Source organism: Vicia villosa, linkage group LG2 (genome assembly GCF_029867415.1).
Source record: "Vicia villosa cultivar HV-30 ecotype Madison, WI linkage group LG2, Vvil1.0, whole genome shotgun sequence".
NCBI classification, from domain to species: Eukaryota; Viridiplantae; Streptophyta; class Magnoliopsida; order Fabales; family Fabaceae; genus Vicia; species Vicia villosa.
Window position 1 is genome coordinate 46,404,709 of NC_081181.1, and position 14,949 is coordinate 46,419,657.

Genomic DNA, 14,949 nt, shown 5'->3' on the forward strand with positions numbered 1-14,949 from the left:
TCTTGAACCTTCTCTGCTTGCTCTTCCAGAGTTGATTTACTCTTCTGGATAAGAGAGATAGTTCATATTCTTCTTCTTCTGACTCTGACTCGTCCGATTCTTCTTCTTCAGCCTGAAAAGCGTTAGTGCATTTTTTATTATTAGATTTTAATGCAATAGACTTACCTTTCTTTTGAGGCTCATTTGCATCCAGCTCAATCTCGTCACTCCTTAAGGCACTTGTCATCTCTTCAAGAGACACCTCATTTAGATTCTTGGCAATCTTGAAAGAAGTCACCATGGGCCCCCATCTTTTGGGTAAGCTTCTGATAATTTTCTTTACATGATCAGCTTTAGTGTAGCCTTTATCAAGCACTCTCAATCCAGCAGTCAGAGTCTAGAATCTTGAAAACATTGCTTCAATGTTCTCATCTTCCTCCATCTTAAATGCTTCATATTTCTGTATTAGAGCTAGAGCCTTTGTCTCCTTTACTTCAGCATTTCCCTTATGAGTCATCTTTAGAGATTCAAAGATATCATGAGCTGTTTCTCAGTTTGTTATCTTCTCATACTCAGCATGAGAGATATCATTTAACAATATGGTCCTTGACTTGTGATGATTCTTGAATTCTTTCTTTTGATCATCACTCATAGCTTGTCTTGTAATCTTTACTCCACGAGTGTTTATAGGATGTCTGTAACCATCCAACCCTAAGTCCCATAAGTCACCATTTTGACAAAGAAAGTAACTTTCAAGTCTATCCTTCCAATACTCAAAATTCTCACCATCAAAGACTGGTGGTCTATTGTAACCATTGAAGCTACTGCTTCCATTGTTACCATTGTTTTGCTCAGGAGGAGGAGTAAATGAAGTTGTTTCAACCATTTTGATTTTATGTTTTTCTCCTTGAATCTTTTATCTAACACATTTAAGTGCTTGCACCTAGAACCGACGCTCTGATACCAATTGAAGTAGTGAAAAACCCTTAGAAAGGGGGGGATTGAATAAGTGTAACTTTTCAAAAATGGTAGATAAAAATAAAGAACACAATTATTTTTATCAAGGTTCGTTGTTAACCAAACTACTCTAGTCCACCCCTGACAAGGTGATTTACCTCAACTGAGGATTTAATCCAATAATCAAACTAATTACAATGGTTCTCCACTTAGATACCCTCTAAGTCTTCTAGAGTCTACATATCACAACTTGATCACTCTAGGAAATCCTTTTACAATCAATGTAAAATAAATAATACAAGAGTTTATATTGCTTCAAATAATGCTTTAATCACCAAGTGATATTTCTCTTAGTTTCTAGTTCGTAACACTCACTAAAATATTACAAAGTTGTGAGGTTGAAGATGAAGTTCTTCTTTGCTTTTCTTGATTTCAGTTTGACAGCGTTTTGGTATTTTCACGTGAGAGAGTTGTTGCTGTTTCTGAATCAGAACTTCTATATATAGGCGCTGAGAGGAAATGACCATTGGGAGCATTTAATGCTTTGCGTGAATAGTACAACACTGCATTTAATGTTTCACACTTTTGTCAACTACCTCGAGCCATGCTTTCACTGCTTTTACGGACTTTGCCTTTTGTAGCTTCTAACGTTCCTTTTGTCAGTCAGAGATTTGACGTTATAGCCTTTTGTACTTGTACTTTCTTCTGGACTCAGAATATGTAGAATAGACATTTGAATATCAGAGTCTTCAGCTTTGGTGCAGATGCAACTTCTGTCTTCAGACTTTGAAGTGCTTTGAGCGTGATACCATCAGAGCTTCAGAGCTTTGCTTCTGACTACCATCTTCTGATGCTTTCCACTTCATGTTCTGATTCTGGAGGACCAGCTTCTGATGTCTTGCCAGACCATGTGCTGATGAAGCCATTCAGAACTTCTGGGTCAGTGCTTCTGAACGCTGATTTGTGCATACTCTTTTATACTTTTCCTGAAATGGAAAACTTGAATAATTAGAGTACCACATTCTGTTATACAAAATTCATACTTAATGTTATCATCAAAACTAAGAATATTGATCAGAACATTTCTTGTTCTAACAAGGATTACATAATAGCACATCCACATATACACAACCTAATATGGCCACTTTTTCGCCGATACAAAATGCTGGCTCTGTGGGTCGAAGTGCCCAAAACCAAGGTCTCTCGAACCAAATGCCTACATTAACAACTAATAATCAAGCAGCGTTTAGGCAACAAATGGACGCTAACAACCATGCTATGGTTGGAGTTCTTGCTCGTGAGATGAACACAATCTTCTCCCTTTTGATCCAAAATATCAATAGGACGAATCAAGAAAACACCCAGTCCTATCAACATTTATCAGCGCAAATGGCGCGCATAGTAGATTTTTTTTGCGGCTCCCCAACCATCAGGCCGACTTAGACAAAACCTTGTAGGAACTCAGGAAGAACCAACCATTAATCAAGTTCAACCACCCAGACAAAATGTCATCGAAAGAGACATGGGGGCAAGGGTAGAACAACAAGAGATTCGACAAGAGGTCCTTGAGGAACAACCTAGGAGAATAGTGATGGTGAAACGAGATCAAAATGCGGACGAAATAATCCATAGGGTTAGACAAGAAAACATGGTGGCTGAGAATAACTTAACTACCATGATCGAAAGAATCATGGCCCAAAATGGCCTGAACACAGGGCTTCGAAGCCCAAATTGTACATCTCCTTTGGCAGATTTTATCTTGCAAACTGAATTACCAAGGGGTTGTAAAATCCCTAAATTCAAAAAATTCTCAGGAGATACTAGTGAATCAACCATCGAACATATAGCCAGGTATTTGACTGAGATAGGGGATTTGGCGAATAGTGAAAACCTAAGAATAAAGTTCTTCCCTGGTTCTTTAACAGAGAATACGTTTACATGGTTCACTACATTGCCACCAAATTCTATAGATGCAGGGCCTTATCTAGAAAAGTTGTTCCATGAGCAATTTTACATGGGGCAGACTAAGATAAGTCTTAAGGAACTGGCTAGCATTAAAAGGAAATTTACTGAACCTATAGATGATTATTTGAATAGGTTTCGTTTATTAAAATCTAGATGTTTCACTATAGTTCCTGAACATGAACTAATAATAATGGCTGCAAGAGGGCTAGATTATTCCATTAGAAAGAAGTTAGATACCCAATATCTAAGGGATATGGCCCATTTAGCGGACAGAGTTTGACAAGTCAAACGGTAGAAGGCTGAAAAGGCCAGAGCAAATAAGAGTTTTAAAAAGGAAAGAATGGCTTATGTCGAAGCCGAAGATGAAGAATTCGAAACTTTCAAAGATTCCTATAATTTTGAGGAGGTTGAAGTAGATTTGGCTGAATTAAAAGAGGCACCTTCGTACTCTTGTAAAATGCTCACACCTTCAAATGGAAAGAACCCTGTCGAAGTAGAAAAGAGTGATAAATTTCCTAAGAAAACATATACATTTGATGTTACCAAGTGTGATGAGATTTTTGATTTATTGGTAAAAGATAGCCAAATGATAGTGCCTCCTAATACTAAGATTCCTTTGTTAGAACAACGAAAGAAGAAAGGTTTTTGTAAATATCATGGATTCCTTGGCCATAAAACCTCACAATGTTTTCTTTTCAGGGATCTTATTCAAAATGCTATCAAGGATGGACGTTTGAAGTTTGATGACAAAGCCAGAAGCCATATGAAGGTTGATGCTGATCCCCTTCATGTTGCAGATACCAACTATGCTGAACCTCTAGAGATCAACATGGTGGACACGGTCAAAATTGGAGACAATGAAGCCAAGGAAGGAGAAGTGGTCTCGACCGGAAATCAGGCTACTGAGAGCCTAATTGACAATACTGCCTTCGACACTAATGTCGAAGGTATCCCTTTAGAAAAGTCTGAACCAAAGGCTACTGAAGGCCTTGTAGGAAAGATGAGTGAGGCTACTGAAGGCCTTAGAATGAAGTTTGAGAAAGTGAGGATTTCTGAAGTTCCTGCCTTGGGAGTTAACATGGTGGACCTCAAACAACCAGCACCATAAATGGAGGAACTCGAAAGGTGCCTTATGATGGAGAAGGAGAAAATAAGTTATGGTTACCCAAAGGCAAATGAGTTACCCAAAGGCAAATGAAAGCCTTCGAGAGTACATCTGGAGATGTCACAAGACGAACTCTAAGAAGATGCTGGTATTCCCCAGATGCTCCATTGTCCTAAGTCGAAGGGTTGCTGAAAACTACGAGAGGGCCCAGCGTGTCAAAACTCAAGGAAATTGGAGGAAAGAAAGCCAATTGATAAAGGTTTATCCAAGGCCAGGAGAGAGTCTGCTAGGGTTTCTGGTGCATTGCTATAAGTCTGAAACGGAGATTCTCATGTGTCCAAGGTGTGGGGCAGTGTATGACAAGGAAATGGATGAAATGTTTGAGAGGATTCCATTTACCGCTAGATGGGATCACCAGGGAAGCAACCCTAACATCTATGTCTTCGACAAAAGGGGAATATCCAAGAGGCTAGATAGCCCTCATCCTAAGGTAAGAAAGGTCACCTTCAAGCTCCCTGCTGATGTGCCTACTGATAGGTGGACCCAGGTTAATGCTGGAAGAGAGAAATGGAGGAGTTTCGATCAAGGAGGAAGGACTGAAATGGCTTACATGAAACAATTCCAAGCATCTAATAGAGAGGCATACGGGTTGGAAAACTACAAAGGGAAAAACCCAATGTCGAGATCTCAATGGAGGCGACACCAGAGGATGAAGAAAGCTGAAAGAGAAATGAAGTCGAAGGATGTAGGAGATTCCAGTAGCAGCAAGTTCCCTTTTGGGGTTGCAAGTTCAAGTAAGCCACCTGTGGGTCGAAAGCTGTTCACTTCAGAAACACAGATGGTGAATGAGAAAGTGAGTGAAAATCCAATGAAGGAAGAGAAGATGCTGACAAATGACTTCGAATCTGATGGGGGTGTCATCTGTTAATCTAAATTGCAATGTGGTGTCAGTCTTACCCCATGAGTATTACCAGGAAATAGAGATTGAATATTGTGAGGAAGCTGACAAAGAGGAAATGGCGAAGCACAAACTAGTTTGCTAATATGTACTTAATAATGGTGTAATCGAAGAACAGAATGCATTCTTCGAAAGACCTGACCAAGGCATGAGAAATCACTTGAAGCCTTTATATATCAGGGCTAAGGTCAAACACGTAGGAATAAACAAAGTTCTTGTGGATGGGGGAGCAGCTGTTAATCTAATGCCCCAATAAATGCTGAAGAGGATTGACATATTCGATACAGATGTCAAGCCACACAACATGGTGCTATCAAACTATAAGGGAAAAGTTGGACACACTTTGGGGGTGATACAGATAAATCTAATAGTTGGTTTAGTCACAAGGCCAACAATGTTCATGGTTATCCCAGCGAAGGCCAACTACAACCTGTTGCTTGGCAGAGAGTGGATACATGGGGTATGAGTTGTCCCCTCAACTATGCACCAAAGGATGACTATTTGGAAGGAAGATGGTATAGTAGAGAACATCGAAGAAGATAAAATTTCCTACATGATGGACGTGAATCAAGTGGACAAGAAAAAATTTGACAGAAACTTGGCTAATATAGGGCCATGTCAAGTAGCAGAAGATGTTTATTCACCCAGCAAAAATGCCCTTTATTATTTGACCCTCCACCTAAATGGTTTCCAGTGGAACAGGGAAATAATGGGAGACGCTGAAGATGTCAAAGGAACATCTAAAATACGGCTAACTGGCTGGGACGAAGACATTGACTATGTCTGAGTTTTCTTTCTTCGAAAAGATTTTGGCTTATGTGGCCGAGAACAAAAGAAAAGCGGCTCTCGAAGCTGAAGTGACAAACATGGTTGTCGAAGCCACAACTGACGAAATATAGAAAGCAGGACCTGGAGTGTACTTCATTCCAAAGCCTCTTGACAAACAAGTTTTAATGGAACAGGTGAGTCAGAAGTTAGATGCTATCCATGATGAAGAACCTCTGAGATTCGAGAAAGATCCAGTGGCATCAAGTGCTAAAATGTTGGCTCAAGATCCTCTTGAAGAAGTAGATCTTGGAGATGGAAGCTTGAAAATAATTACATACATCAGCACTAAACTTGAGTCAAAGGTAGAAGCAAAAGCAAAAGTCATTGAGTTATTAAAGGAAAAGAAAGACTGCTTTGCCTGGGATTATGACGAAATGACTGGTTTAAAGAGAGATCTGGTCGAATTGAAGCTGCCTATCAAAGATGGCAAGAAGCCCATCAAGCAGACTCCTAGAAGATTCGTCACAGAGATTCTCTCAAAGATCAAAACAGAAGTCGAAAGACTTCTTCGTTGCAAGTTCATCAGGACCACAAGGTATGTCGAATTATTGCACCCCAATTTTTGACCACTGATATCCCATCATAGCCTAAATATTAGGATAATCATTTTCATCATTATCATCATGCATTTATCTTTTACTAACCCAAAATACAAAAATTTGTTGTTTGTTGCTTGTGTCCCAAAACAGGAGACTACTCAAGGAGAAGTTGAACAAATTAGGGTTTTGAGGCCCACCAAGAAATTCAACATTCTTCTATGATTCAAGGGGTTCTTCAATCAAAATCCAAACCCAAGGATGGGTCAATTCAAGATCAATCACCTTCAAGTTAATCAGAAGCTCCAATTAGGGTTTTTGCCTAATTTCTATGGAGGGTTGACTTTTAATCAGGAGATGGTTCCAAGACTCAAAATATGATTCAAGGGCATCCAAATCAACATTATAGTCCATTCATATCATTCATTTGAAGAGGATATCTTGGTTCATTTGAAAATCACAAAACTGCAGTTCATTTGGAAAAAGTCAATTGTGCAAGTCAATCTTTGACTTTTGAGGAAAATAGTCAACCATGGACTTTTAAGGATCCAAATCATCATCATATGGATATTGAAGACATTTGATCAAAGAAAATTCAAAGAATTCATCAAGAATCAAAAAGTCATCAAAAAGTCAATCTAGGGTTTTTAAGTGTATTTTGACCTAATTCATGGATCTCCAAATTTTGCCTACACACTCAAAAATCCCCCAACATGAAAGTTATAAATATTGGCAAAACAAACAATTTATCACATTGGAACTTTTTTCAAAAAATGATTATTTTGAGAGATATGAAATTAAGAAGACAATTTTCAAAAGACAGAAATTTTCAAGTGTTTTACTTGGATTTTTTCTTAACTTTATGACCATTTTTCTCAATGATCCAAAAATAGTTTGAAGAAACTTTTAACTACTCATTTGAAGTATGTAGAAAGGGCTTTCCAAAGAGCTAAGTAGCATGAAATTTCATGGCTTGAGCAAGGAGATATGATTTTGTCAATATGCCACCATGAACACTTGAAAATGAAGAAGAAACATGAAGAAAGTGAAGAAGTTATGAACCAAACTTGTTCAAATTTGAAAGATTCCTTTCTTGCAGCCCATATAACTTGTTCAAAGTACTATAATCAGAAAATTACACTTTCTTTTGAGCTATAATCCAAGTGTTTAAGCCATTATCCAATTGATCATTCCATTAATGGCACAAAGTTAACACTTCCATTATAGTAAAGTTAGCTTTATGCACAAAGTCCACTCCTTGAGCCACTACAATGTCTCTTCTGCCTCAAAATCAAGTTAAAACCCACAAGCAAGCCTCTAAGATCAAATCAAAACCTTGCAAGCATGCTTAAAGCTTTGTACCTCACCATTGAAACCATAACTTTCTCATTTCTTCACAGACAAGCAAGATGATACACAAGTCACATGTGAACTTAAAACTCTAAACTTTTGCCATCCACAAACCTTAATTGTTGCTTATAAATAGAGGACCTTGCCTCTTGGATCATTTATACCAGAATTCTCCAAGTCCACCTTCACTTGAAATTCTCCATTTCTTAATCTTTTCACTTTTATAGTGAATTCTTGTTATAAGAGTTCTGGGTGTCAACCAATGGTTTAAACAACTTCTAAACATTATTTAGAAGGTGTCTATACCTTCCTTAGCCTCTCAAAGATCCCAAAGTGAAATCTCACTTTTCAACCTCGATTAAAGGTCTTTTTAAGGTCTTAACTTGCCATTTTTCAAACTAAACACTTCCAAGCCAAGTTAACCCTCCAAACAACTTCTAATAATAATATAGAAGCTGTAGCATACCCCTAAACACAAGCCAAACACCTACAAATCAAAATCACCCTTCAAATTTTCACTTTAAAGAACCTTTGAACCAAAGTTTGGAATTTGAGTTTTACTCGTGGCTTTAAGGCTTTTTGAGTTTGATAGCTTCTAAATATCATATAGAAGCAATCTAAACTCCTGTTTTGCATCTGGAACATCATTTCCATAGCTAAGTCACCATAACTTTTCAGGTTTAAGGTGAAATCAAATTTTGTTTTGCAGGAACTTTCAAGAAAATCTAAGCATTGCAATAGCTTCCTGGTGGTTTGTTGAAGCTCTCTGAGTCCTTGATACATTTCCAGGTCCTCTCGATAACTCTCCAGACCTTCATTTTCAGAGGTATGTGCCTCAACTTCGAGCTCTCGTAAAAAGAGCTCAATTCATGTGCTTCTTGTTACCAAAATGTTCTATTTTACATACTGATTGATAGCCCTAAGGTTCTGAACATTGATTGTTTGATTTAAGAGTTTAATTTAAAAAATCATTTTTAGGGTTCTTGAACATTTTCCAGAAATCTGAATGTTTGAGTGTGAATTAGTTGTTGATAATTGTGCAGTTGGATTCGTGTTTAAAAATGGATTAAAATGCACTTTTGTTTTGTTGAATTTGATCAAGATTCAAAGAAGTTAGAAATTCATCCATGGCGGTGTTGTTGATGTTGTCACGAGGAAGAAGATGGTGCCTATGGCGCCATTCTTCAGTTTAAAACCATGTTTTAAAATATATGGAATGGTAGTTGTTTCATAAATGACTACATCGTTTCAGTTCACTTGGTAACACATGCGCCCTTAAGACTCTCATGCTCTAAGTCTGGGGTTCGAATCCCCTCGCCCCAGACTTTTGATTTATTTTGCATTTTTTCCATTTCAACTAAGTTTCACATATTTTGAACTGAATGCATCCTTCTATCACTATACGTGCGCAGCCTAGTTGGTCCATGTTTTGTGTATAGAGTGATAGGGCGTGGGTTCAAGCCTTGGCTCCCACATTCCTATATTTTTATCACTAGTTTATTTCACTCTTTTTATTAAACTTTGAAAAATCATTAAAAATAGAAAAATTAGTCTTTTTAATCCCTTCTTTATGTGTGTTTCATTTAATTAGTTTATTTTCATACCATGTTAAAAAATCACAAAAATATTTATTTTATCATCATTTTAAAATTAATCAAAAACAAGTCTTTTAAAATATGAAAAATCTACAAAAATATGTTTCCTTTTGAATATTTTACTAAAGTGACTTAGTATATTTTTTGTAAATACTTGTTTAAGGTTAGGTTAGAATGTCATTGACTTTCTCATGTACCCTTAAACCAATTCTCTTAAAGAATTAGGTATTTAACAATTAAAATCAATTCGGTCTAGGTATTTCTTTAGAAACCCTAAATCAAAACCCTAATTTAAAAACCTTAGATTTAAAACCCTAACCAAAAAATTTGCAACATGTTGATCTTTGTTTGTCCATGTTTATTTGTGCTTGTACATACTTGTTGATTTTAATCCATTCTTTGTACTTAATTGTTATTTAAATATCATCTCTTATTTGTTTTGTTTATCTAACCCAATGATTAATCATCACATTAATCATTCATACTTCATACATGATTTGAATCCAAGGGTTTAGATACATCCATCTCTTGCTTGTTAACACTCACTTGTTTGTTCTTGTACATACATGAGGTATTTATTGTTAATTGTGTAAGCTTGATGTTTTATCCAAAGGATGGGAATGATATTGACTAAATTGTCAAGGTACTTAAATTCTTTTCCAATCTCTTTTATATTTGTGCTAAGTATTTTAAAGCTTTTCACTTGTTTATGGTTTAGTATTGTTAAAGCTTAACCAAACCCCCTTGTTTTAAAACCTTGGTATTAAGAATAGAATTATTCCTGGTGAAACTATTCTTGATCCATTGATCTTGTTTTTAAACCTTGGTGTTAAGAGATGAATTATTCCCGGTGAAACTTCTCTTAACCCATTGACCTTGTATTTTAAAGCTTGGTCATTCTTTGATTTGTTTTAAAGTTTGTTAAGTATTTTAATGCTTAACCCTTTTAAAACTTATTAGGTATTTTAAAGCCTAATTCTTTTTCCAAATTGTTAAGTATTTTAAAGCTTAACCTTTTAAACTTATTAGGTATTTTAAAGCCTAATCTTCTTTTAAACTTGTTAAGTATTTTAAAGCTTAACCCTCTTCTAAAAACTTGTGAGTATTTTAAAGCTCACACCCAAAAAGATTTGGGCCAATTTGGCCCCCTTTCCCCCCTTATTTTTTTTAAAAAAGAAAGGGGAACTACAGAAGCTCTGACTTCCCTATTGCACTTAAGGGTTATGTAGGCCTAAGATGCGATATCTTATCGAGCTCACTTTCAAAAACTTCTCTTTCCATCCCCACCCTCTATTTCAAACAAGTTTTTCATATAGGATTTTCACAAAAAAAGGTTGTTTGCAAACAAAAGATAATAAAACAAAAACAAAGAGGTTCCCATGGAGTACCATGGATATGAGGGGTGCTTAAAACCTTCCCCTTGTATAACAAACCCTCCGTAGCCAGAACTCTGATAAGTTTATTAGTTTTGATTTTAAAAACTTCTGTGGGTTTTATTTGCTCTTTCACCCATTCCTTTTTGGAAATAATAAAGTGAGGTGGAGAATCTGTTTAAAATGAGCAAAGTCTTCCCATCACTCTAGTCTCACCAATTTCACCGCTACAGAAAAGTGGCGACCCTGCTGGGGATATTGATCAAACTATTAGTGTATCTTTGGAAGGGTTGACCCAATCTTTGTTTTTATTGTTACCTTTTGTTATTTTCTTTGTTTTTATACCTAACCTTTTATTTTTGTCTTTTAATTTCATATATGTATACTTGTTATTTTATTGGGTTGTATTGGGAAAGGGAGTCACGCCACTTGTGGTGAGTCAAATCCTAACCCGGATTTAGAGTGTACACTTATTATAGGAGATTGGTATAGTCATTTTGATCTCGAGGGAGTAGTCCGAAAGAAGTCAATTTGAGATCCATCGCTCAGTGGAGGCCTCTTTGGAAGTAACTTTGTTGACCATGTAGTTGGGAATACATTGTTGCATTCAACTAGGCTGTAGAAGCTGGGGACCTAGAAACCCTTAACCAATCTTGGCCATTAAGATGTAGCGTGGAAATTATGCTTGATTCATTTTCAGAATAGTTGTTACACGAGGCTACGCTCAGATGAGGTTCTCTTGGATTTTTTTCAAATGAGTATGTTGATACAGAGTTTACAATCTCCAAGTTGGGTTGCTTGAGTTTGGGAAACAATAGAACCTTGATCTATAGGTACAAAATAACCATAGTACACACCTTTGGGATGGGTAGACCTTTGGCTCCATGCTCGTGACTTTGAACCCTCAAGCCTATGTTTTTGCTATGTTTGCATTCATTCATCCATGCATCTAAAAACATAATATCTTTCAAGGAATTAAAAGAAACCTTTTGTTTTGTAAACATTATAGGAATGGAACTTGAAAGCAGAAAACCAAGAAATATACTTTCAAGAGTTTAGAGGTGGAAGAATTAAGAAAGCTAGGTTCTTTGATTGTTGATCAAGACAAGTTTTGTAGCAAGTATGGAATGTTTTTGTATCTCCTCAGAACCAAAATGGAAGAAGGAATCCTCTCCACTTTGATTCAATTCTATGACCCATTGTATCATTGCTTCACCTTCCCTGATTATCAACTATTGCCTATCTTGGAAGAGTATTCAAGCATCATTGGGTTGCTCATTACTGGAAGAGTTCCTTTCACTGGTTTAGAACAAGATCCTAAGCCTTGTGAGATTGCAAAATCTACTTATTTGAGAAAGGGAGAAATTGAAAAGAACATGGTTACTAAAGGAGGATTACCTGGGTTACCCGCTGAGTTCTTAATTGAGAAAGCTCTCACTTTGTCACAAGAAAGAAAGGAAGAAGACTTTGAAGCTATTTTTGCCTTGTTGGTGTATGGATTGTTCTTGTTCCCTAACATTAACAAATTTGTTGATATGAATGCCATCAAGATCTTTATGAAGAAGAATCATGTTCCTACCTTACTTGGGGACACTTACTATTCTATTCATCACAGAAATTCCAATGGGAAGGGAATTGTTACCTGTTGTACTCCTTTGCTATACAAGTGGTACATATCTCATCTGCCTGACACCTCTGAATTCTGGAGCCAGAAAGAAGGATTGAAATGGTCACACAAGACCATGACTCTTACCAACGTTGAGATTGTTTGGACAAACAATCACTTATGTAATATGAAGACTTTGGACTGCTATGGTAATTTCCCTAATGCGCCCCTCATTGGTACAAAAAGAGCAATCAACTATAGCCCCGTGTTAGCTCGTCGTTAATTTGGGTTTTCTATGAACAAAAGACCAAGGAGCAATTTATTGGAGGGATTCTTTCTCGAAGAAAGAGTTGAGAATAAGGAGTTTAGAGAAAGGATTACTAATGCTTGGCCTCCAAGCCATAGAAGAGAAATCAAAGATTGGAAGACCAAAGGGGATCTCTCTCCTGAGCCCTTTGATAGTTAGGTCACTGCCAGAGCTGCTAAAATGAGAATGCCTATTCTCCCTAGAACATCTGCACCCCTAATTGAGGAGTATGTTCCATCCATTATAGTTCCTTCAACAATTGAAAGTCTCCAAGAAGCTCTAAGAAAGAAGAAATCAAGAGACCATTGGAAGAAGAAATTTAAGTATTCTGACGCTGAATTGGGAATGTTGGAAGAAACCTATGAAGAAGTGTTGAAAGAAAAGAATGATCAGTTATTCCTTCAAGACACTTGGCTCATAGCTAAGGATGCTACTATTGCCAAGTATGAAAGAGAGAAGAAAAGGAAGCAAAAAGAAGAAGCTCTCCCTCCAAAAGAAGCTGCATGGAAAAGTATTATTGATAAGTTGGAAAAGGTCAAGCTGAAGAAGAAGAAGACTCAAGATGATATGGATACTTCTCACTAAGCTTTGATGATCACTCTTGGATTTTACGAGCTTTCTTTGTTTGTTTCTACCTTGTAACTCTTGAAAGTGTAGCGGTGAATTTGGTGAGACAAGAGTCATGGGAAAACTTAGCTCATTTTAAACAGAGCCGCCACCGTGTTTTATTATTTCCAAAAAGGAATGGGTGAAAGAGCGAATAAAACCCACATAAGTTTTTAAAATCAAAACTAATAAACTTATCAGAGTTCTAGCTACGGAGGGTTTGTTATACAAGGGGAAGGTTTTAAGCACCCCTCATATCCATGGTACACCATGGGAACCTCTTTGTTTTTTATGTTATTGAATTTTGTTTATAAATAACCTTTTTTTGAGAAAATCCTATGTGAAAAAATTGTTTGAAATAGAGGGTGGGATGGGAAAAGAATGTTTTGAAAGTGAGGTCGATACGATATCGCATCTTAGGCCTACATACCCCTTAAGTGCAATAGGGAAGTCAGAGCTTCTATAGTTCCTCTTTTAAAAAAGGAAAAAAGGGGCCAAAGTGGCCAAAATCTTTTTGGGTGTGAGCTTTAAAATACTCACAAATTTTTCTTTAAAAGAGGGTTAAGCTTTAAAATACTTAACAAGATAAAAAGAAGATTAGGCTTTAAAATACCTAATAAGTTTAAATGGTTAAGCTTTAAAATACTTAACAATTTTGGAAAAGTAATTAGGCTTTAAAATACCTAATAAGTTTAAAAGGTTAAACTTTAAAATACTTAACAAACTTTATAACAAATCAAAGATGGACCAAGATTTAAAATACAAGGTCAATGGGTTAAGAGAAGTTTCACCGGGAATAATTCATCTCTTAACACCAAGGTTTAAAAACAAGATCAATGGATCAAGAATAGTTTCACCAAGAATAATTCTAGTCTTAATTCCAAGGTTTTAAAACAAAGGGGTTTGGTTAAGCTTTAACAATACTAAACCATAAACAAGTGAAAAGCTTTAAAATACTTAGCACAAACATAAAAGAGATTGGAAAAGAATTTAAGTACCTCGACAATTTAGTCAATATCATTCCCATCCTTTGGATAAAGCATCAAGCTTAAACAATTAACAATAAATACCTCATGTATGTACAAGAACAAACAAGTGAGTATTAACAAGTAAGAGGTGAATGTATCTAAACCCTTGGATTCAAATCATGTATGAATGATGAATGATTAATGTGATGATTAAACATTGGGTTAGATAAACAAAACAAATAAGAGATGATATTTAAATAACAATTAAGTACAAAGCATGGATTAAAATCAACAAGTATGTACAAGCAAAAAATAAACATGGACAAACAAAGATCAACATGTTGCAAATTTTTTGGTTAGGGTTTTAAACCTAAGGTTTTTAAATTAGGGTTTTGATTTAGGGTTTCTAAAGAAATACCTAGACCTAATTGATTTTAATTGTTAAATACCTAATTCTTTAAGAGAATTGGTCTAAGGGTACATGAGAAAGTAAATAAGATTCTAACCTAACCCTAAACAAGTATTTACAAAAATATACTAATTCACTTTAGAAAATTATTCAAAAGGAAACATATTTTTGTTGATTTTTCATATATTAAAAGACTTGTTTTTGATTAATTTTTAAATGATGATAAAATAAATATTTTTGTGATTTTTTAACATGGTATGAAAATACTCATAGTAAATAATACAAAAAAAAAGAAGGGATTAAAAATAATAATTTTTCTATTTTTAAATTATTTTTCAAAGTTTAGTAAAAAAACTAAGAAAACAAGTTATAAAAAAGAAGGGAATGTGGGAGCCAAGACTTGAACC

The 14,949-nt window shown here is 35.9% G+C and overlaps 2 protein-coding genes across 2 annotated transcripts; both read left to right on the forward strand.

Moving 5' to 3' along the window:
* The first annotated feature begins 2,458 nt into the window (after nucleotides 1-2,458).
* LOC131648991 (uncharacterized) lies at nucleotides 2,459-3,181 on the forward strand. Its single transcript, XM_058918736.1, has one exon. The coding sequence runs from the start codon at nucleotides 2,459-2,461 to the stop codon at nucleotides 3,179-3,181; it is 723 nt and encodes a 240-aa protein (XP_058774719.1).
* Nucleotides 3,182-11,800: 8,619 nt separating this feature from the next.
* On the forward strand, nucleotides 11,801-12,535 carry LOC131648993 (uncharacterized). Its single transcript, XM_058918738.1, has one exon. The coding sequence runs from the start codon at nucleotides 11,801-11,803 to the stop codon at nucleotides 12,533-12,535; it is 735 nt and encodes a 244-aa protein (XP_058774721.1).
* Nucleotides 12,536-14,949: the final 2,414 nt, after the last annotated feature.

Coding starts and splice junctions, on each gene's coding strand:
- LOC131648991 (XM_058918736.1), top strand. CDS start 2,459: ATGGGGGCAAGGGTAGAACAACAAGAGATTCGACAAGAGGTCCTTGAG.
- LOC131648993 (XM_058918738.1), top strand. CDS start 11,801: ATGGAAGAAGGAATCCTCTCCACTTTGATTCAATTCTATGACCCATTG.